Source organism: Aethalodelphis obliquidens, unplaced genomic scaffold, assembly GCF_003676395.1.
Source record: "Aethalodelphis obliquidens isolate GAN/ISIS:26980383/991018 unplaced genomic scaffold, ASM367639v1 scaffold5, whole genome shotgun sequence".
Taxonomy (NCBI): domain Eukaryota; kingdom Metazoa; phylum Chordata; class Mammalia; order Artiodactyla; family Delphinidae; genus Aethalodelphis; species Aethalodelphis obliquidens.
In genome coordinates, this window is record NW_020837949.1 from 8535147 (window position 1) to 8559468 (window position 24322).

The 24322-nt window shown below is 35.6% G+C and overlaps 1 protein-coding gene across 2 annotated transcripts in view; it reads right to left on the reverse strand.

Annotated features, from left to right (window-relative positions):
• Window positions 1–24322, reverse strand: part of CNTNAP2 (contactin associated protein 2) — a 2044831-nt gene that overhangs the window by 1111552 nt on the left and 908957 nt on the right. For both annotated transcript variants that reach the window (XM_027101624.1, XM_027101625.1), the window contains 3 exons: window positions 20391–20575; window positions 14854–14997; window positions 10915–11179 (listed from right to left, as the gene is read on the reverse strand). In XM_027101624.1, the coding sequence (XP_026957425.1) occupies window positions 10915–11179; window positions 14854–14997; window positions 20391–20575 (594 nt within the window). The remainder of the gene's footprint in view (window positions 1–10914; window positions 11180–14853; window positions 14998–20390; window positions 20576–24322) is intronic.

The window sequence follows — 24322 nt, forward strand, 5'->3', positions numbered from 1 at the left end:
TCGATAGTGAGAGGCCCGCGCACCGTGATGAAGAGTGGCCCCCGCTTGCCCCAACTAGAGTAAGCCCTTGCACAGAAACGAAGACCCAACACAGACAAAAATTAAAAAAAAATTTTTTAAATAAATTAATTAAAAAAGAAGGCTCAACATAAAAAAAAAAGTGAAGGTTTCTCTCTACTGGAATCTTGGCACTACGGTGTCAGCCAACCATCTATGCCCAGTCAAAGCTAAGAACTTGTGGCACTGTTTGTATCAGTACTTTACTACTTCTCTGATTATAGTTCTCCCCACGTCTCTCAATAAACTGTGTCATATCTGTACGCCAAGAAGCAGTAGGCGTTTGATGAAGGAGGGAGGTGGAGATTTGGCATAGGTCTGCACAGGAACTGAAAGAGGCATTTCAGGTTGGGAGACGGTTGAAACTCATGTCCAAAGGGGTAGGTGATATTTATAGGCAATAGTGGGTTGCAGTCTAGACTCAAGTCAGCAATGTCAGGATTAAAGATAAAATAACAGGGAATTTGAATGAGGGGGAGGAAGACTGCTGGGAAATCAGAGGTGAGCAGTACTCCAGGATCCTGGCAGGGCACTGGCAGCATGGTGAAATGTCTAGGGATAGCAAAATCTCAGCCTGTGGACAGAGGTTCAGCAACAGGGATTCGATCTCTGAAATGATCCCAGAAAGACTAGAGGTACTAGAAGAATGACTGGCAGATCGGCAGCATCTTGCAGAAAATATCAGATGCTAATAAGTGCTACAGCAAAGACCTAGGCAGCCCTTTCCTTGTAAAAAATAGATCTTAAGGAGTGAGAGAAAAAAGGCAGTGCCTGGAGAAGAAAGGGGACTCAGAAATAACTATAGGAATTCAGTTATCAGAATTAGGGTCTGTGCTTAGGTTAGAAAGGCCTCAAGGGAAATGTGTCAGAATAAAATACATCGTAAAATTGAATTATGATCAAAGATGTGTCCATACACATAATTATTTCCTGATACAATGTTATCAGAGGTAATACTTTCTAAGCAGTATTGTGTGGCTTCCCGACAAATTTTCTTGTTAAGAGCTTTTATAAACAAAGGGAAGAGACTAAGAAATACTTGTGGTAAACATCTCAGAGAGCATCCAGAGGAATCATTCTTTAGGCTGATCCCAAATTAATTTCAGAGGTTCCCAAGTAGCTCTCCAGAATCAGCAGGAAACCTCTCCGGAAGAGACTCATTTCCACAACTAATTATAATGAAGTCATAGATAACCCAATGAGCCTAAATTCTCATTGCTCAAATTGCTTAAATTCGTCAACGAAAAAGAAAGGAAGATGATAGTCCAATGGTACTATTTCACAGTCGGAGTTTCCTGGTTGAGTTAATTACCCAGGGTAATTCTCATCATGAGGGTTTGGGGGAGGGGTTCCAATTCAATGAGTTTGCATTATTTCAGATTACGAAGGTAAATCTCTTTCTATGCCAACGCTATTTTTATTTTGTTAACTATATAAAACAAAAGTATATACTCAATGGTAAAAATATCTATGATGTGACAGTTAATTTCATGCGTCAACCTGACTTGGCCACAGGGTGCCCAGTTGATTGGTTCAACATTATTCTGGTGTGTGTCTGTGAAGGTGTTTCTGGGTGCAAGTTACATTTGAACCTTAGCCTTAGCAAAGCAGACTGATCTCCCAGACGTGGGTGAGCCCCATCCAATATGCTGAAGGCCTGAATGGAACTAAAAGGCAGAGTAACAGGGAATTCCTTCTCTCTGCCTGGTGGTCTTCAAGCTGGGACACGGGTCTTTTCCTGCCTTCAGACTCAGGCTGAAACACTGGTGTTCCTTTGGTCTTGAGCCTGCCAGCTTTCAGATTAGATCTCATACCATCAGTTTTCCTGGTTCTCAGACCGTTGGACTCGGAGTGAAATTACACCACGGGGTCTCCTGGGTTTCCAGCTTTTGACCTCTCGGCCTCCAGAATTGTGTAAGCCCATCCTTTCTAACAAATCTCTTCCTCTCTCTCTATACATCCTATTGATTTTCACTGGAGAACCCTGACTAATACGGTTGACTTATCATCTATTATATAAATCTATATTGTTTAAATGTACCAATTACTCATCTGTCAGAGAAGTTTCAGTTCTTAAACTCATATGAAGCATAAAGTCAATGCATCCGTATATTAAGTTTGGGACTCCTGAGCTGTGTCCTTTACTGTTCTTGCATAATTCATTTTTATTCTCCTAGTTTGTAGTAGTGATGTCTGATTTTTTTCTCTTTGATTAGTTCATTTGTACAGTCAACTAAAGCTTTTAAAACATGACCCGGTCCCTATTGGGAGTTTTAAACCTCCATTTTATCCACCTAAGTTTACTAAATTTCATCCTCTCCTTGCAACTTTTAAAAATTATTATACACACACACAATCATGTTATATTCATCTTGCCTGAAAAAGGCAAGGAATATTTTAAAAGGCCCCCATACCTTGTAGAAGCTAGAGTGGGTATGGTATCCTGCTGTGTGATTATAAATTAAAATGTCCCCTTTGCTTCCTAAAGAATAAGTCAATGCATCATATCACAAAATGTTCCCCCCAGTCTCTTTTTTCTTTCATGTTGGAATATAATGCTTCTATTGATGTGGAAATGCACCAGCATGCAATGAAGTATAATTGAAGGTAGATTTCCACTCAGCTGGCATGATGATAGCACAGCCACTTTGGGAATTGAAATAAAATAAAAAGTCAGTTAGGTGACACTACCCAGGAGCAACACACTGTTCACTCAGATGCTTTTTACTTGGCACCATGTGACTCTTACAGCAAGTCTATTTGTGAATTTGGGAGAATAAGATCAGCAATCTGTGTTGTAGGTATATCCAAGGTTATCTCTACTTATATCTGTAGATCTGTATCTCTATGTGCATCTCACTTTTGGCTGTTGCTAAACAAGAGGAGCTACGCTATCCTAGCACCCATCTAGGCTCCTAAATAAAATGATCACGGTGCTCCATGAATCAGCCTTCCTCAGGCTCCATCATCTCCCCTAAGAATCCAAAGCCAGGTTTTGTTCTCAGAATTCTAAAATGATGCATTTCTGAGTTTTCCTTGAACACTTTGCATATCTAGAAGACCATCAAAAAGGAAAAACTTCTAAAATCAATTTTTAGATACTTTTTTGGTAGAAGGATATGTAGACTATTTGGAAATAGAGAGATTTGTATCCATGGACTCAGTATTAAGAGAGAAAAATAAAATCTGTTTTCCCCTGATAGCTAGCAACAGTTTTAAGGGAAAATGCTTTTATATATGAATTCATCTAGCTCCCCCTCCCTTCCTCCCTCCCTCCCTTTATCCTGAAAAAAAAAAAAAAGGTTTAAAATTAGTTACGTATATTTTCAAATAAAAGCTCATAGACCCAACATAAAATGTTCCATTTGTTATGTAAATGCCATTAAGGAAATTAAGTTGAAGCCCATTGTTTAAGGACACACTTTTAAAACACTGATGTTATATATATGCTTCTGTTTAAGTAGGGAAACTAGACTTTTAAAATCGATATAACCTACTCTATGTAATTTCCATTCATAATGTTGTTAAGCATTATACTTTTTAGGAATATCATTTCACCCTCAATTATTTATGCTTGGTGTCTGTTTTGGAAAATCTGGACATTATGGAAAATGTATTAAGAAATTAGTAATGGACTGACAACCTACCAGTTAGAGATAATTAGTTAGCATTATCCAGATTTTATTTCATTCAGATCTCTTTTCTAACTATCTCTATATTTACAATGATATTGGGGTCATAATCTATATAAATTTTTGTAAACACTTTTATTTACTGTATTATATTTTCCAATGGTATTAAATATTTTTGAGAAACATGATTTCTCATAACATAATAGTATTCCACATAAGGATATACTCTTTAAAATCACCTCTTCATTTAAAATATTTACTTGTTTTCAATTACTGTAAAACAAAGTACTTGACAAATGTGAAGTAATGCCTAAACATTATTATTATTATTATTATTATTATTATTATTATTATTATTATTATTTTTGCGGTACGCAGGCCTCTCACTGTTGTGGCCTCTCCCGTTGCGGAGCATAGGCTCTGGATGCGCAGGCTCAGCGGCCATGGCTCACGGGCCCAGCCGCTCCGCGGCATGTGGGATCTTCCCGGACCGGGGCACGAACCCGTGTCCCCTGCATCGGCAGGCGGACTCTCAACGACTGCGCCACCGGGGAAGCCCCTACTTATTTTTTGAGTTACAGAAATCTAAGAAATCTAGAAAATAATCTGCAGTTTGAAATCACAGAGCTGAAAATCAATTCTCAATAAATAATTAAAACATACAAAATAGTATTATAAACGAAACCAGTTTTTCTTATGTGAGGAAAAAGAAATCTCATGATACAAGTTATCACTGAACTTTGAAATTGGTGTGAATTAATTCTTCCAAATATTAATATATTAACTACTTTTTCAAACGTTCATAAAATCAAGAGAGGAGATATCCTAATTGCTTAGGATAGACAGTGCCAGGAGTAGTCCCAGGGAAATAAATTTGCTGAGACTGAACCGGGAACTTGCCAGTATCTGCCAGCAAGTTCCCCAGCTACACACAAAGCCAAGAAAATGTCTACTCCTTAGGCTATGGTCTGAATGTGTGTGTCCCCCAAAATTCACACATTGAAATTTTAATGCCCAGTATGGTATTAGTAGGTGGGGCCTTTGGTAGGTGCTAGGTCATGAGGGTGGAGCCTTCATGAATGGGATTCGTGTTCTTATAAAGAAGACCTCACAGGCTCCCTCACCCCTTCCACCATGTGAGGACACAGCAAGAAGTCTGCAACCAGGAAGAGGACCCTCACCAGAGCTCAAACAGGCTGGCACCCTGATCTCAGGCTTCCAGCCTCCAGAACTCTGAGAAATAAGTGTGTGTATCTGAGCCATGAAGTCTATGGTATTTGGTTATGGCAGCTTGACTGGACTAAGATAACTTCCCTTAAAGCACCCAAGTGGAAGTTTATCAAAGGTTTACAAAGGAAATTGTACTACAAAACAGAAATAAAAAGAGACCCCCGGAAAGATTCCCATTGGAGACAGAAATCCAAAGATGATGTTTGCTGAGTACAGGTTTCTGAAGCAGTGTGGATGCTGAGAAGTCATTCTATAATTGAAGCAATGTCTAGATGAACAGAATGAGGAGGTTTGAATAATTCAGCTTCGCAAACAGTTGATTTAGGAGGAAGGCATATTCTGAATGGCTCTTCTAAAAGGCTTTGTTTACGTGGACAGAAATTGATTTTTCTTTTCCAATAGGTGAGAAAGGTCGTTAACAAAAATCACTTTCCTTCCACCATATAAATGCTGAACCACATTTTATGACCTTACTGATATGCGGAGACAAAAATTTTAGAGTATGATTCTAAACATCTGTCTGTAATTTAGTGGCATAAAACTGAGGCAGTTTGCAATAAAAAACTTATTTCAAATGGTAGGCAGGTTGTGTGTGTGTGTGTGTGTGTGTGTGTGTGCGCGCGCTTTTCCGTTGTTTGGCGATGTATCATACAGTAATACACATGGACATTTTTTTTACCACTATTACAATATTATAATATTGTTTCTGGAAGATACATTTAGTTTCCTAATATGGATTCATGGAGTACATACCCTCAGGCAATTAGAACTTTAAAAAATTCCAACTTTCCAAATGAGAAGACCAATCTGTAGGTCAGTGTTTTCCTAATTATGGGTTGCAGCTTGTTTTTAGGTCATGAAATCATTTAGTGGGTCATAGTGATTTTTTTTTAATGGAAAAGAAAAAAGTTAGAAAATATCAAAATTATGAGAGCACATGGTGAATTTTATTTCATAAAACTTTGTTTCAGTAGGTATTGAGTATGATATAAAATATTTTCTCACTGTTTTGATCAAAATCATTTGAACTTGGAGGATGTTATGCTAAATGAAATAGACAAAAAAGACAAATACTGGATGACCTCACTTATATGTAGAATCTTAAAAGACTAGAAGTCATATAGAATCAAAGAGTAGAATGGTGGTTGCCAGGGGCTTGTTGAATATTGGTCAAAGAGTACCAACTTTCACAGTCAGGAGGTGAAAAAGTTCTAGGGTATCTAATGAACAGCATGGTGATTATATTTAACAATACTACATAGTATACTTAAATACAAAATAAAATAAGAGAGAGATCTTAAGTGTCCTCACCACACACACAAAAGATAACTATGTGAGGTGATACATGTATTAATTAACTTGTTTGTGGTAATCCTGTCACAATGTACATGTATATTAAAACATCACATTGTACATCTTTAAAAAAGCCACACTGTACAACCTAAATATATACAGTTTTAATTTGTCAATCACACCTCAATAAAGCTAGAAACAATTTAGGTGTACAAAATCATCTCTAGGTCCACCTTTGCCAGGGTAGTAGATATGAAAGTTAAAATGAAAATTATTCTCAGAGTGAACAGATGTTATCCATTTGACCCTTTCAGCATTTTTTTTTCTCTTTAGCACTTATTCCTAGTTAAAGGTAATGCATAAATATATATTCACCAGTCAGTGACCTCTGTTCTAAATAGAAATAAATGTAGTGGAATGTTTTATGAAAGTTGATGTTGCAACTTGGAAAATATTTTCACAGAGAGATAACCCACTCTGCAAATTCAAGGTTACTCAGAGTTTGACTAATTTTTACAAGTCATAGTCAATAACTAATGAGACTTAAAAATTAATCACAACTTAGAGGGAAAAAATGCGAGAGGGTGAATAATATATTGAATAGTCTCTAACTTATCGAATTTATTTTGAATTCATCACCAAAGAACAATATTTTCCAAGATGACTTTTCAACCAAATGACTTACCTTCATCCTGGACTACAGAACTTATTATTTAGAAGTAGCACACACGTGTGTGTGTGTGTGAACAACAACATGTTATTAGTGTTTTATTCTTCTAGATTTTCGTTATCTCCTACATTTTTGCAACCAAGCTATTTCAAAAAAGAAGTAAAATAGGACTTTCATTCTTCAGTGCTCATGCTGTTGATAAGAATAGGGTAGATATAGTTTTCAGTGTATAAGACTTTCACCTCCAAGGTAAAGGAAATTGAAGATGATTCAAAGAGATGGAAAGATATCCCATGCTCTTGGACTGGAAGAATATTGTTAAAATGGCCAAACTACCCAAAGCAATCCACAGATATAATGTGATCCCTATCAAATTAACCATGACATTTTTTTCACAAAACTAGAACAATAATCCTAAAATTTATTCGGAAACACAAAAGACCCAGAATTGCCAAAGCAATCCTGAGGGAAAAGAAAAAAGCTGGGGGCATAATCCTTCCAGACTTCAGACAATACTACAAAGCTAAAGTAATCAACACAGCATGGTATTGGCATAAAAACAGATATATAGATCAATGAAATAAACCCAAACACCTACAGTCAATTAATCTTTGACATCGGAGGCAAGAATATACAATGGAGAAAAGACAGTCTCTTCAGCAAGTGGTGTTGGGAAATCTGGACAGCTGCATGTAAATCAATGAAGTTAGACTACTTCCTCCCACCATACACAAAAATAAACTCAAAATGGCTTAAAGACTTAAATATAAGACAAGACACCATAAAACTCCAAGAAGAGAGCATAGGCAAAACATTCTCTGACATAAATCATAGCGATATTTTCTTAGATCAGTCTCCCAAGCCAAAAGAAATAAAAGCAAAAATAAACAAATGGGACCTAATCAAACTTATCAGCTTTTGCACAGCAAAGGAAACCATAAACAAAATGAAAAGACAACCTAGGGACTGGGAGAAAATAACTGCAAATGATGCAACCAACAAGGGCTTAGTTTCCAAAATATACAAACAGCTCATACAACTCAATATCAAAAAAACAACCCAATCTAAAAATGGGCAGAAGACCTAAATAGACATTTTTCCAAAGAATACATATAGAGGGCCAATAGGCACATGAAAAGATGCTCAACATTTCTAATTATTAGAGAAATGCAGATCAAAACAACACCAGTCAGAATGGCCATCATCAAAAAGTCTGCAAACAATGAATGCTGGAGAGGGTGTGGAGAAAATGGAACCCTTCTACACTGTTGGTGGAAATGTAAATTGGTACAGCTACTATGGAAAAGAATCTTGGAGGTTCCTTAAAAAACTAAAATTTGAAGTACGATATGATCCAGCAATCCCACTTCTGGGCATTTATCTGGAAAAGACAAAAACTCTAATTCCAAAAGATACATGCACCCCAATGTTCATTGCAGCACTATTTACAATAGCTAAGGCATGGAAGCAACCTAAGTGTCCATTGACAGATGAATGGATAAAGAAGATGTGGTACATATATAAAATGGAATGTTACTCATTCATAAAAAAGAATGAAATGATGCCATTTGCAGTAACATGGATGAACCTAGAGATGATCATACTAAGTGAAGTAAGTCAGAGAAAAGACAAATATCATATGATATCACTTATATGTGGAATCTAAAAAATAATACAAATGAACTTATTTACCAAACAGAAATAGACTCACAGACATAGAAAATAAAATTATGGTTACCAAAAGGGAAAGGGAGGGGAGGGATAAATTAGGAGTATGGGATTAACAGACACACAATACTACACATAAAATAGTTAAACAGTAAGGATTAACTGTATAGCACAGGGAACTATATCCAATATCTTGTAACAACCTATAATGGGAAAATAATCTAAAAAAGAATCTATATTTGAATCACTTTCTTGTACACCTGAAGCTAACACAGTATTGTAAATCAACTATACTTCAACAATAAATGAATAGGGTATATATAATACAGAATGATTTCCCTTTGTTAAACCAAATATTAGTGTGCTCCATGTATGGGAAAAAATGAAAATCTTTGAAACATAAATATTTTCTTTGGACTATATAAGAGTGAGACTATATAAAATTTTGGGTTTCACATCTGTTCTCCTTCATTTGCACAGATTCTTAGCTAAATTGTCAAAAACATCTGAAGTCTACTTTTATCATATTTAAGCAAATCTATTAAGGTAAATTAGTTATTGCATATTGGATTCCTTTGTTCTTTTATATTTTAATAAACACAGTTTAAAACAGATGAGAGTATCTTGGAGTCCTAAATTAGACCAAATTCAATTAGTAAATGTCTATTAATCACTATGTTTAAGATTCTATTCTTTTAATTATAATGGTTCCTGTTATGTGGAAAACCACCAAGAGGTTGGGTTTGCTCAGTGAATGCCAGAAGGGAGGCCTTCATCCTTATATTTTTATGTGTTTAAGCATTAGAAATGAATCATTAAACATAACAGAATCTAATGGGGAATTTCTCAGATGTGGTCAATATTTGTATGTGTATTTGTTTTACGTGTTATTCTGGTCTCTCCAGATAATTTCTATTTGTTCTAAATCTCTCCAGGTGGATTTATACTGGGAAGTAGTGCTAGAATATGGTGATCAATCATTTTGACTCTGGACATTCAGGGAGAAAGCAAAACTAACAACATAAGAAAGAAAAAGTAAACGTCTAGGTATTTCACTATAGCTTTTGATTTCTGTAATTCAGAGACATCTGTGACATAATGGTTCCTGTCTTCCTTGAGTCCTTTTCAGTAAGAGTCCACAAAGCCAGGCCATACAGAAGCACACAGCCTACTGTATGAAAAGATACCTATCCTTGAGCAGGAGATATTCTGTGTTCAAGGAGCCACAGTGCTGAATTCAAGCATTCCTGGAGCACCTCTTACATTACAGGTGCTGCTGTATATGTGGGGCATGGCCTCTGCCTTCAAGGAGCTGATAGCATAGAAGAGAAATGAGATGGACCAAATCATACAACATGTTAGCAACTGTGTCTGGTGTGTGCATATGGTGTCACGAGTGAATACGGAATATTTAGAAATCAGAGTCCAGAGTCACACAGTTGAGCCTTCTGTTATGAACTTCCTCTCTTAGTATTTGGTACATCTGCAAGGGGCTCAGGAAACATTCTTTCTCCTTCTGTCTTCCATTTCTAAATAGTTCTTTACTTAAAATAAGTACTTACTTAAAACACCTATTGCAAGAAACATCTAGAGAAATTTGGTGATTTTTTAAAATTATTTATCAGTCCCATATCATACATTATTCTCTTTATGACATCTCACTTTGCAATCTCAGTTTTCTTTGCACCATCATAATCAAGGAATATTCCAAGGTCGCCAAGTTTGTTCAGATAACAACAATATTACCTAAGTCTCAGTTTATCACACCACTACCATGTCAAGTTTAAAAATTACTCTGCTTAGCCAGGCCAGTCTGCCCTCAGTCGATACATATCTCCTGTCATTCCTGTTTGTACTCACCCCCCTTTTTTTCTGACACGTTATACAAATTTAGCAAGATCACTTTGAGCTTTTGATTCAAGCAGAATATACCTTTAAAGTCATAATTAAATCAATAGTCTTATTACTAATAGTAAAAGGTATTTGAATGCCCATAAAGTCAAAAGATAAACTACTCTTTCTTATGTTAATCAAATAAACATTCTTTGTTTTTAAACATATAACATTAACTTAGAGGAGTATCCACTGCTCTATTCAAAATGAACTAGCATTTGCAAAAAAAAAAATGGAAGATTTCAGTCCTCTGAGACAGTCTCAACCAACTTTCCTCCTTGCCCACCCTCACCATCTCAGCGAGGTTCTGTTTCCCTCATTCAATCCGCACTCAGCGCAGCTAAGAGAGTACCTCCAAAGTCTGATTCCAAACATAATCATGAGCATGTGACACCAACACAGCAACAACAGAACTTAAGCTGTGGAAATCACGATAGTTTCAGGAGCGAACACTGAATAGATTTCACTGACCTGAGGAAATATCTATCTGGCTCATCTTGGTCTGCGTGATGTTGATGTGAACGCTGACTTTGCTGTCAGTGAGGTCAATCTCCACGTTGCCCAAATTATCCGCAAAATGACTGAAAAGCAGGAGACCATTGGGGTTCCAAGTCCTGAACTGGAAACTAACCGAAAACAGGTCTTGATGAAGCCGTCCAGGCACCTCCAGGTAACTGGTAGCATTGAAAAAGACAGGTACCGTGTAGGGCTCCACGCATGCGAAACTCAAATTTCCCTGGAAAACAGAAGGGCATGCTTTAAGGAAAGTGTAGAATAAAATAAGCATCCATGGAAGACAGTAGACAAAGCGACAGTTTTACAAATTTCAAAGCAGAACTTGAGCCTGTGTGAAATTCTCACGTGCAGCAGTGTGACACGGATGCAGCAGTTGGATACCTCGGCATGTCCTTCCTGCTATAGCTAACAGGGTACGGCAGTTGGCTACCAAGTTGAGGGATTCGTACAAGCACCATCCAGCATGGAATTGAGAGACCGACAGCCGGATGTGATGGGCTGACTATGGAATGGATGTGTCCCTGTGTGGTGGGCTTGGGTGTGGACCACTGGACCTTCTGAAGACAGCAAGGAGCTGCTTTTCCCTCCCCCACAACTGATGCTGCATCAGCCAGGGAGGGAATGCCTTTGTCCTCTTCTGGATGGCCTTGGTCAAATGTTTGTTAACATATAAATCTGGTCTCAGTGGGAACTATGATCATTCGGTTGCTATTTATTAAACTATTATGGGGCAAATGCTCTTGGGTTTTATCTCAATACCTAATATATATGAATTAATATTAACTATTTAGCATCAACATGATTGTGATTATCTCAGATTATTTTGTTATTCAACTCAAAAATCTCATTTAAATTCCCATGAAGGACTTCCCTGGTGGTGCAGTGGTTAAGAATCCGCCTGCCAGTGCAGGAGAGACAGGTTCGAGCCCTGGTCTGGGAAGATCCCACATGCTGTGGAGCAACTAAGCCCGTGCACCACAACTACTGAGCCTGCGCTCTAGAGCCTGTGAGCCACAACTACTGAGCCTGTGTGCCACAGCTACTAAAGCCCGTGCGCCTACAGCCTGTGCTCCGCAACAAGAGAAGCCACTGCAATGAGAAGCCCACGCACTGCAATGCAGAGTAGCCCCCGCTCGCCGCAACTAGAGAAAAGCCTGTGTGCAGCAACGAAGACCCAACGCAGCCAAAAATAAAATAAATTTATAAAATAAATAAATTCCCATGAAGTGTGCATATATAACACATTAATGTTTGTGGAAACAGTGACATGAATGTACAAAAGGAAAAGAAAACTTGCAGTAATTAAAACTTCCTCCTTCCCCTTCACACCCCCTCTATTTGGTACAAGGAAATTTGATTTATTATTCAAATACATTGAGTTTTATATTCTAGTATCTAAGTACCTTCCTTTTAAAGATATGAAAATCTACATATTCTTCCATCTTTTTTTTTTTTTTTCGGTACGCGGGCCTCTCACTGCTGTGGCCCCTCCTGTCGTGGAGCACAGGCTCCGGACGCGCAGGCTCAGCGGCCACGGCTCACGGGCCCAGCCGCTCCGCGGCACGTGGGATCCTCCTGGACCGGGGCACGAACCCGCGTCCCCTGCATCGGCAGGCGGACTCTCAACCACCGCGCCACCAGGGAAGCCCTTTCCATCTTTTTTTGAACCCACCGTATCTTGAGGAATGTGATTTGGAGACGTTTTCACTTCATTTTTTGTTTGTTTAACAACACGGCGTATTTGTCCCTAGATGCATAGCTCTTCCACTTTAGTACATTAAGCTAGGCTGTCTCTCTGAATTAATATTCAAATTAAATTTGTGCTGTGACTTCACAGATGATTATTTTTAAATGCTTACTTTTCCCGATGAAAAGAACTGGTTGTGCATAATAACTGAGATGTCATAAATGACTGCATGCCTGTGCTGTGGGGATTGTCTCCCCGCAAAGTTAAAGGTATTTTCTGAGTAATGGTGCTGACTCTGGATCCACCGTATAATGAGGAAATGGGTGTGTATATGGAGAGGGGTGCAGGATGAGTGCTGAGTCAATTCCACTGAAATATCAGCACCTGACATCTTTGAAAGCAAATTTCCTACGTAAATATTTGCCTTTGTAGAGCTGCTTGCAAATGTCCGGCTTGCCTCTATACTGCCTAAACTTTTAATACATAGGTATATTTTTGTTTCAAAGTCTTTTTTATGTTTGCTCATTCTATTTTAACAAACATAATTATAGATAATTCATGCTTTTCTAAATGTCTTTGTTATTCAAGTTAAAATAGCATTTATAAGCACAATATATATTTCGTGGTTAAAGCTGGTTTTGGAATGAGTCCCCCGGAGTGCAATTCTCTGTAGTTTCGGTACCTAATTAATACATATGAGGACCAACTGAGAGGTTTGGGCAGAAATAACACTTTACTTCTCAAAGGTATAAATAATGGAAAAGGTATTATGACGATTTGGACTCTGTACCCTTCTATCTTAAGTAACAATTTCTGAAGAAACAAAAGGACTCTGATGCCATTTTATCCAAAACTTAAAATAGCCTATGTATAAATACTGCTCTAGATAAGAAATAACACAGCATGGAAAGAGACCATGACCTCAGGGGTCGGATACTGTGCATCCACAATCTATGTTGATTGGAAAGTTATTTTTCCAGTTTAAATCTCAGTTTTCATCTACAAAATGTTTATGACAATATCTCCCTTGTAGTATTGTTCTTAGATTACCATAAATGTAACAGGTCTTGTACAGTGCCTTTTGCCTGTACATGGAGCTATTATTATTTTTCTCTACAGTCAATATATCTTATGAGAAAATTTCACCAAAGTTCAATTTTTAACTATTAGTATAAATTCATCGTTATTTTTAAGAAAGATAATTAGTAAAGAAAAATTTTGCATTAAATTATTTTATAGTTTCTTATATCCAACCTGAACTCTTGGTTATTCATTCAGCATTTCCATTTGTCCAGTAATTTTATGAAAACCCTAGACTCAAGTTTGGGTTAACAAGAGCGGAGTCTTTTAGAGCATAGCACAAATACTCATTATATTATCCACTCCTGCTGGCTCCCAAATATATGGACCTCTGGATTCCCAGGCTCTTCTCAATTACATTTTGGGATTAAAGAAACTCCTGCTCTTGCAGAGCCATAAGGAACTCACATACCAGATTTTTAAGTTGATATCTTGTAGTGATCCTATATGGTGTCATAGGAACGCAAGTGTGCTAGCATGTTCTTTGATTTCTACTCTCCTTCTTGAAATAGTTCAACCTGGAAACACTCACACCAGAGTCAGAGAAGACCACTGTGAGCTTCTGGGTCACAGATTTCACTATCCAATCTAATCAATCTTTATTTAATTGCATAATATTTGGTATGTTTAGCTTGGACAAGAAGTTTATTTCTTTACATATTTGAGTGAATTAACTTTGGAAACATGGAAGTAAATATAATAAAGTTCCTGGTTTTAAAACTTTTAAAATATTGAATTGCATCATAATCAAGAAATGCAGAGCTATATACGTTGTGACATTTGGAAACGTGAGGCTGCCGATATAAGGGCTGCTGAAAGGCTGCGATGAGGTATGCCTGTTCCTCTGCCATGGGGAATCCAGAAACACTGGGGCTGAAATTCTGGGCCCCATCTGAATCAAACTTATTGTCTATTTCTGGTTCATTTAACTCAAACACTGGTATCTATTCTCAGAGTAAATTCAATCTCTCCATATCTTCAGGTAACTTAAAGTTAGTTTTATATGGTGGAACTCACCACAAGCCTGACGATAAATGCTATGATGCTGTTGTTTATTAACAGTCCAGACACAATAAAATTTCTTTGATTTGTCTATGAACCAATATTTTGGGGGTGAAAAACCTTACCACATTTGAGGGTTCTAGTTTCTTCCTTCTTGCGAGATCAGTTATGTTGATGCCATTGTAGTTAATGTTTTCCATGCAGCCTTTGAAATTCTTTCTACTGCTGGAACTTGGCTTACCGGAGAAAGGTATGCCTCCAAAGGTTATCTTTGGAAAAAAAAAGACGAAATGTCAACATTCATACTGTATTCAACTTAAAAAAAAAAAACCATTTACAATAAATTAGACAAAACTACTATTAGATCCAAGGTCAGTTATCTTTACCTCGACCAATATATACAGACATTTTTTTCTGCCTCCAAAGTCTGTTGCATATTAAATTATGTTGTTATTGAAGTATATGCTAATTGTCATTAATTCTGAAAATTAGACTGTAACTTGAACAAGAAAATAGCAACAACCCCTAGCATTTCAATACACAGAAGACAGTTTATCAATTTTCCTGGGACTGTTTTAAAAGATTGTACACAGCAAATATCTTTCATTAAGTAATATTAAGAATACATTTTTATGCTTATCATTCAAAGACATACTATCAATAAATGCTTCTAGCCATTATGAAATAACCAGCATTAATATATTAAGTTTATAAAACTTCAGCCAAAAGCAAGGAAAATTGTATTCAGCCTATTTAGACATTATAGTCTAATGACCATTAGAGTAAAAAATTCATTGGTCTTATTTGAATGCAGAAAATAGTTCCAAAAGTCTAATTGCAACATTGATTAGGAACATCTTCAGATTTGGGGGCCATGATTTGAGAAGTACAGGTTTAAAGATATTATAGGTCTCCTAGGTCCTAAGGAATAAGGTCAATGCTCCTTGCTGTGATTCTTAAGCAATCATTGCCTATAAAAAGAGAGTATATATTTTTCTACATATTTTTGATCCAATTATAGTACTAAATATCAATTTCATATAATACAAAATTATACTTAATTATGTATTGCCAATGACATTTACTGCTAACAAAGAATTAGTAGTGAATGAATCTATTAATCATAGCTGTAATATCAAGATATATAAACCAGATATATTTCTCTTAATTATTATTAAATTACCAATTTTTCTTACAAAGTTTTGAAAATGAAAGATATATTTCAATGTCAAGACTTCATATTTTATATATAAAGCAGAGATCTTTGGGTTTTAGAAGACACAAATTATGCTTCTGTTATTTATGTTTCGGCATTTTATTTTTACTTTTTAATTTTAAAAAAATTTAAATTTTTAAAATTATTTTTTAACCATTTTTAAATTTTTAATGTACAATGTTGTTAGTTTCAGGTGTATAGCAAAGTGATTTAGTTATACACATATATATATTCTTTCTCAGATTCTTTTTCATTATTGGTTATTACAAGATATAGAATATAGTTCCCTGTGCTCTACAGTAGGTCCTTGTTGTTTATCTATTTTATATATAGTAGTGTGTATATGCATTTTAAATGCTTAACTGGTTTTAGGGACAAAGCACAAATTAATGATGGTTTATGAGACAGTATAAAAAACCAAAAACCTCACTTAAAATAAAATTAAATGTATTAATACTGGTTAGCTGTATATATATCATTTACCTTAGATTTTAAACATGGGAAGAAAAGAGAAAAACTAAGAATACATAAAAAATAATAAGGAAACTACAAAATGAATAATAGAGTATTCTAAAATGGATTAGGAAAATATTTTCAAGTGGCATTGAACTGAACTTATCAGGTGCTATATACATGTAATTAATAACAAAGGTAGGAATTAATGATACTTTAATGGAGTGTTGTATTTCCCATCTAAAATTCATTTTATCAATTTTATCAATTTCTGCTCCAGTAATAAAATCTTCCAGCCTTAATGACATGCAGCATCACATTTTGAATAATATTACTAAATGCTATTTAAAAGTATTGTTTTATTCCTTCTCTGGGTGCGTAGTTTCTTTACGGGGGGACTCTCATTTTCCTTCCAGATGATGATTCACACACTCCTTATGGTTTCTCTGTTTTCAACAACCTTTGGCTCATGTCCCACCTTATAGAAGGTACCCTGGTGAAGCATCACAGGCTCAATTTACCAGATTCCTTACAATTAAGAGATGTGGGTTCAAATCCCAATTCCTAATGTAACTCATCATTTGATATTAGGTGCTCACTACTTGTTTCTTGTTATGTATTCTCATCAGTAAAAGGAAACACGTTGTGATATTGTAACCATTCTCATGGTAAAAAGAAAACTGTTGCAGTTGTTTGATTAATAATCTGATATTGCTATGACTCACACAATTGCCTTATGAATGGCGCTGCCATTCAATGACAATGTTGACTCTAAAAAAGAATTGCACTGACCTTTTTTTTGTTAGCTATCAAGAGTTTCCAAAGGGTGGCAGAGACTGCTAGATACCTCTGAGTGTCCTTTCTCTCACCTTCTTTAAGAAAAAACCATTGCTTTTCAGCTAGGCACAGGCTCCCCAGACAATACATGGCATTTACCAACCTCTTTGAACAAGTTTTGGCCTCATGAGATTTAAGTGGAAGGGTTGTGTGTGACTCCAAGAACTATAATTAAAGGGATGGGGGGGCACAGTCTTCTTCACTCCTTTCCTTTGCACTGTCTGGAATACAAAATGGAACGTGAGTGACGATCTTGGAGTGATTTGCAGAGGGGATGGAGTAGCAGCAGGATAAAAGTAGACTGTGGTCTTGATGACCATGATGCTGCCATTTGAGCCCAGGGCTACCTGCCTGTAGGCTCCTTTTATGTGAAAGGAATAAACATGTATCTGTTATGTTCAGTCTTATTAATTATAACTGATATATGTGGTGATTTCTATTACTTCCTGTTGTCTCCTCACATAACCCTATGAGCAATGTGCTATTATATTCACTTTATAGAAAGGGAATGTGATTTTACCACTGTCACACAACCAGTTAGGGGCAAAAAGGGATTCAAACCCAGGACTATGGCTCCAATTTGAGCTCATGCCGTTGATTCTCTACAAAATCTCAACCGGTTTCTAAAATCCTAGCCCAGTTCTACAGTGGGCAAGGGGGAGGCACTCTTCTACTTTCCAAGCAGAGCTGTATGGCAAAGGCAAGGGCATAACATCCAAAGTGGGTGTACCTTGGCATTTGGATAAAGAAGGGAGAGAAGCCAGGACAAACACCAGTCTGCTGTCCTGCCCTGCGTTGTCACTGGCTGGAGGAGGAAGAATGAAGTGAACTGCCTCTGTACACCCTTGCACGCTTCTCAGGTCACCATGTAGCTACAGCTTGACTGCAATGGTGACTTGCTCACTTTTAACAGGCTACAGAGAGGTCAGTGAAGTGAACGGTTAAGGCTTCTCCCCCCCAGACATGCCCAAATTGAGTTATGTCAAAGGAGCAAACTTGTCTTCTATTGCTTCTTTTATGATGTATCAATATATCCCCGGGAATGAGGCTAGGTATTATTTAATTAACCACTGGCAGCAGTGTGCTGCATCCTGCCAATACTGGCTCATGAGAACTGATTGTTGGAGTCATTGTTAAAAATTAAATTATATAAGCTTTAAATTCAATACATTAAACAAAAAATTAATAACTACTCAGAACTCATGTCTACATTTTCCTATCGTGTATGCTCTTGAGGTTATTTATGTTTATTTTGTCTACAGGATGGAAATATTGAATAATGGTGTAGTATAATAAATATTTTTGGTCTTTGTTCCCAGTTCCTGGCACAGAGCTCCTAAAATCCTTGCAATTTCCTGAGTAACAGGTGTGTCTTTTGTTAGTCATAATGAGCCCTTTCGTGCAAGGAGATGTGTGCAAAAACACTGAGAGACCGATTCTACTATAGTCCCTAATTTTCTTTAAACAAATAAGCCAAGAGAATCCCTTTATCTTCAGGTAAACATGTTGAGATATAAAGGTAGGCCCAACCATTTTCATTGCAGCTTTTGCCAATAACTGCAGGATCTGAGGAAAGTAATCAGGTAGTAGCTCTACAAAGAGAAATATGTTGAGTCTCTCCTGATTCTTTCTAGTAAATTAAAATTTTTTTCCTGTGTCTCTCTAACAAATATGTCTCAGGCATTTTAGTCTACAGGTGAGGTTCTCAAACATGGTATTCTATCTAGAGGGGCTTCGAAGTGTCGATGAAACTGCTGACCCCATAGAAAGCATTGTGTGTGCATGAATATTCATAGATTTCATCAAAAACTCAAAGGGTCTATAACCCCAAATTTTTAATTCTGTTTTTGAAAATTGGAATTGTGTTTGCCCATTACTAATGTTCCAGGATTTCTCACCTCTTCTATGATACTTCAAAGTTTATTAATGGAGAATGAATAATTCATCTTTAAATTCTCTCCTACAGTAGGAGATAAGCCACATAAGTCAAGATTCATATTAATTTACAGAAGATAGAAATTTTAGGGATTTTCACATTCTTTCCCTTTCAACCATCATTTTTACTTCAAAGAGATATTTGGAGGAGTAATTATTTCCTGATAACCTTAGACTTATTTTAATGTTAATAAAGTCTCTATATCAAAGTTTATATGGCATATTCCATTCTAAATTTCTATTTAGAAACATATATAATGTATTTATATTACAGAAAATTTAGAAACTATTTAAACATATAAAGAAAATAACATAGTTGTAAATCCTGACTTTTCCACTTACTATGTTATGGTAAAGCACATTCTATGTTCTGAAAGATTTACGTACGGATATCAGTAACATACATATATGTATATGTATATATCTGCAATTTCAAAACTGGGGGCCAAGGCACATGGAGATGGCACAGCAAACTCATAGGGGTGCCCCAGTGATGAACATCTTCTTACAGAACTTTCATCCCTATTTATGATTAACATTTTTGATGGACATTTTAAGGTTGAACTGCTCTCCAAATAATTAAAAAACTTGATATGCCTACCAGTATATTATGAGAATATATATTTTTTATGGCAACAATATGATCATTGATTATTTTATAATCTTTGATCATTTGGAAGGTAAAAAAATATTTTTATTTATGGACAATCTCTTTAAAATATTCTGTATTTTTATTTCTTTTATGACAATGATATCTGAGAAAACAGAACTTGTCAATGACTTAACATACACCAGAACTCAGGATTTCTTATTCAATATTTTGTAATAAATATTAGACAATCCTATGTACATTATATACTGTACATCATCAAGAACAGGTGATTTATGTTATAATTAACTACCAAAGATTACAACTTAAATTTATTGTGGTTTCGTTAAATGGCCATGATAACATGATAAATGGTCCTTCTCTTTAAATATATCAGTATGTTATTTTGGTACCAAGTATTTAAACATGTTTTAAGAACTCATTATGAATAATTTAGAAATAAATAAAACGACATATTAACGAATTAGGTTTTCAAGTTGTAAGTTAAGTTTTCTTTGGAGGATAAAATGAAAATGGTATAGAAAGGTATATGATTAACAAAAATACAACAAGACAGTAGGAAACTGAGGCAGCCACTTGATGCGTTACAACTTACACATCCTCAAATTTACCTCATAGTCCAAATCCAGGTAGTCGAACTCCCCATTGGTGCGGAAGTGCTGTGTGCTTCTGTCCAGGGTGAGGTTGATGCTCCGGCCCTGGCGCTCAATGACCACAGAGTGCCAGTGGTGATCATCCAGCAGACTTCCTGTCCTCACGGACGTGTGGCCATATATGGGGCCAAGCTGGTTGCTTCCTGAGTGGAAAAGAAACAAGGCAAAGCCATCACAACTCTATGTCGAAGTAGACCTTTCATCTACAACACCAAGGGCTGACGTTTCTCTAAAGCTCTGTCTATTGAAGTTAACATGGGAAAACCAACATGTAACCACACTTAAAAACAGTTTTATGTTTAAACTACATAAAAGCTATTAAAGACGGAAAAAAGTCTGCTCCCTTAAAAAGCATGAGCTTTTTTTTTTTTTTTTTTCAATTACTGTGCCATGAATTCTGCTAAATTTGGTAGATTCTTTATAAAGTCAGTGCCCCATGGGCTCTGGGGCCAGAGCGCCTGGATTCTGTTGCTGGTTCCACCACTGGCTTGCTCCATGATCCTGGCCAAGGTGACAGTTCTCTGGGCCTCTCTTTCCTCACATGTAAAAAGGGAAGAATAATAGTACCTGCTTTACAAGGTTGCTGTAAGGATTAAATTAATTAGTACAAGCAAAGAACTTACTTCCTGACATATAGTGAACATTCATTAAATGTTACCCGTTAATTTTTTAATTATTATTATTTTTGGTCAAGAAAACATGGCATGACAATTTTCAGTTGGTTTTTTTTTTTGATTCCAAAAGCCATAATCAGTATAATATTTAATGTCATGGAAAGTTTACCCAAGTTATACGTTAAAATAAAAAACTGCAAAATTATATATGCAGCATTAATCCAGTTTTGAAATAAGATCTCCATAGCAACAAGACTATAAATAAGAGTGGAAGGTTGTGAGAATCTGAAATGTTTACTAAAGTCATCTCTGGATGCTGTTTACATATTTTTTACCATTTTTTATTTTGTCTAATCAAGCATTGCTTTTGATGGTCAGGCAAAGCTAAATGCTATAAAAATACAATATTGCTTCAGAATAAAGAGCATAGTAGAAATCAGAGAAACACACAATTGACTGAAGAATTAAATTATTTTCATTTTTTCACATTTAGGATGCTAATATGCCTATACCTGACATTTTCTATGGATTTCCTAGATGAAATTTCTTTCCTTTTGGTGATGAAATCAAATGTTGCCCTGTGATTGTGATTATGATTGTGTATGTACATTGGCAGTGGGACAGGGAGAAAGAAAAGAAAGAATAAATTTAAGTGAAAGACTACATTCAGTTTCATTACTTTAAATATTTAGACTAGAAGGCTAAGCAGCAACTCACGTGCCTGATATTTAGGTAACAGCGTTAAAGAGTGACAGCGGATATTTGAGTGGATGTGTTTCCATCGCTGTCATAAATTCTAGTCAATAAAACTCTACACAAACTGCTTTCCAATAATGACATGGTAATGGTCTTTTTAGTGAGGCCATATGATCAGTTCTTGTTTCAGAATAGTAATGTCACACTCTTACAAGCCCCAGCGGCTTTTAAAGGCTATTCTGTACATTTCACTTTTTTTAAAAAAACAGGAGAAAGGTTTGAAAAAATAAACGTCTTTGGATATGATCCAATTGCTCTGAGTGTGTGTGTGTGTGTGCATGTGCGTGTGTGTGTGTTAGCGTGTGTGTTTTTAAAAAGCACTTATTTTTGGTTTTCTGGTTTCTCTTCCCCCATCCCTCTTTCTTAGCTTCTACTGAACCTTTTTTTCAAAAACTATTTAGGGATATGTTTCTCCCAGGTAATGCATGAATACATGTTTAATATTACAAATAGAGAATATTATAAAGAATTAATATGTAAAACATTAATCACTCATTTCCATCACTAAAGATAGCATGGTCTATTTCCTTCCAGACATTTTTCATTTACATACATTTAATTATATATACATATAATTATATAATACATATAATTCATACACATAATATAAAATATTGGTATATTATATTTTCCTACCGTTCTCATTTAGTGCTGTACCGTATTCCCCAAATTATTCACAGACATTTTAAACACATACCCACCTATTTCTATATGTTAAGCTTTATTTCTTTCAATTTTTGTTATTGTAATGAATATTGCAAAGTACATCCTTAGACTTAAATCCTAAAGTTATTTCTTATTATTTCTTTATATAAAGAATTTAAAATATCTGAAGATACATTATCAAGTTGTTTTCTTGAAATATTTTCAGGAACAGTACAAAGAATCCTTTTTGTCACATAACTCACCAACACAGATACTATCATTTTTTAAATTTATTTACTTGAAAAAATTGGAATCTTGTTATTTTATTGTACATTTCTTTTATAGATAGTTTGAGCATTTGGTGTTTATAGATTATTTATAATGTTTCTTCTACAAGTTTTCCTTATATTTTTTGGCAACATTTTCCTCCTAAAGTCTTGGTATTATTACAGAGTGGAATGAATTTTTATTCATGAATGACATTAAAATTCTATATTTGACATTTGCATTTTCCCAGGTTTTGGCAGGCATTTTCATTTTATGATTTTTTAATATAAAAATTAAAATATTTCTGTGTAATTATATAATCAGCATTTTTGGATAATTTTCTTCTTTGTTATAGAAATTATTATTTCTATCAGAGATTTTGAATGTGAAAAGTTTTATAATAAAAGATAAATCTTTGTAGACACTATAGCAAGTATTATCAACGAAAAAAACTAACTGAAGTTTTAATTTTTAGTATAATTTTGATTTTCAAAGTAATAAAAGTTAATATAAGGGACACAAGCCATATTTAAGAATGTTGGAACAACCATAGTGATAAGGAAAGTAAATAGGCAGGATCTCTTTTTGTGTTCTAATTTTTAGTTTTATAGCTTTCCATTGGGATGCATTTAACATGTGAATTTTAAAAGATTATAAAAGAATTCTATAAAGATTATAAAGTCTTTTATATCTTTATAGACTATAAAATCTTTATAGAATTCTAAAGTCACTGCAGCATAAAAAATACAGAATATATGATGCCCTTCAAACAACTCTTGCATAAATCCCGAAATTTTTAGGCAAGCAAGAGGAGGATAAATGTACTGTTGATTTGCATGAATTGTAACTTTGAATGTCAGTATCTGTGTTGTGGATCTTCCCTTTAACTTTAAGTAAACCTGAGCTACATTATCAACAACCAAACATGTATTAGGATTGTCCACTTAAAAACAACAACAAAAGCCCAAAACAAAATAATAACTCCTTCTTTGAGTTTCATCTCATTCTCCAGTAAACAAATCATTTCTGATTCCTTCATTTCTAGTTGATAATATTTAAAATATTCATTCCCACACCTTTCATTTTTTCTTAACTGATGACAATAAAACTACTGTCCTTTCTATTCCACTGAGAATAAATCAACAGTAACCACAACGTTGCCAAACAGTGACCTCAGTTTTCTGTCTTCTTAAGTGACATTTTAGGCGAATTTGACACAGTAGACCATAGTAGACCGCCTCTTGTCCTTCCCGGGTCTCTGTGATGCCACATACTAGTATTTCCTCCTATCCACTGTCCACTTCAGTCTCCATGTAGTATCTTCTCCTGTTAATCTCATACATGCCACTCCCTAGTTGAAATCTCAACTTTGATGCCTAATAAGCAACTAAAATGCACCATATCCAAACAGATCTCTAGACTTCCTCTGTTGGAAAAAACTAATACTTCTCTATTAGAAGAAACTCTGTGGAGAAAATAAAGCTTTCTGTATTTCTGAAAATGGTGCTAATGTCCATTTGGAACTCAAGCCATACCCTAGGAATTATCCCTTATACATTATCTTTCTTTCTTACTCCATATCCAAATCATTACAAATGATACTGAATT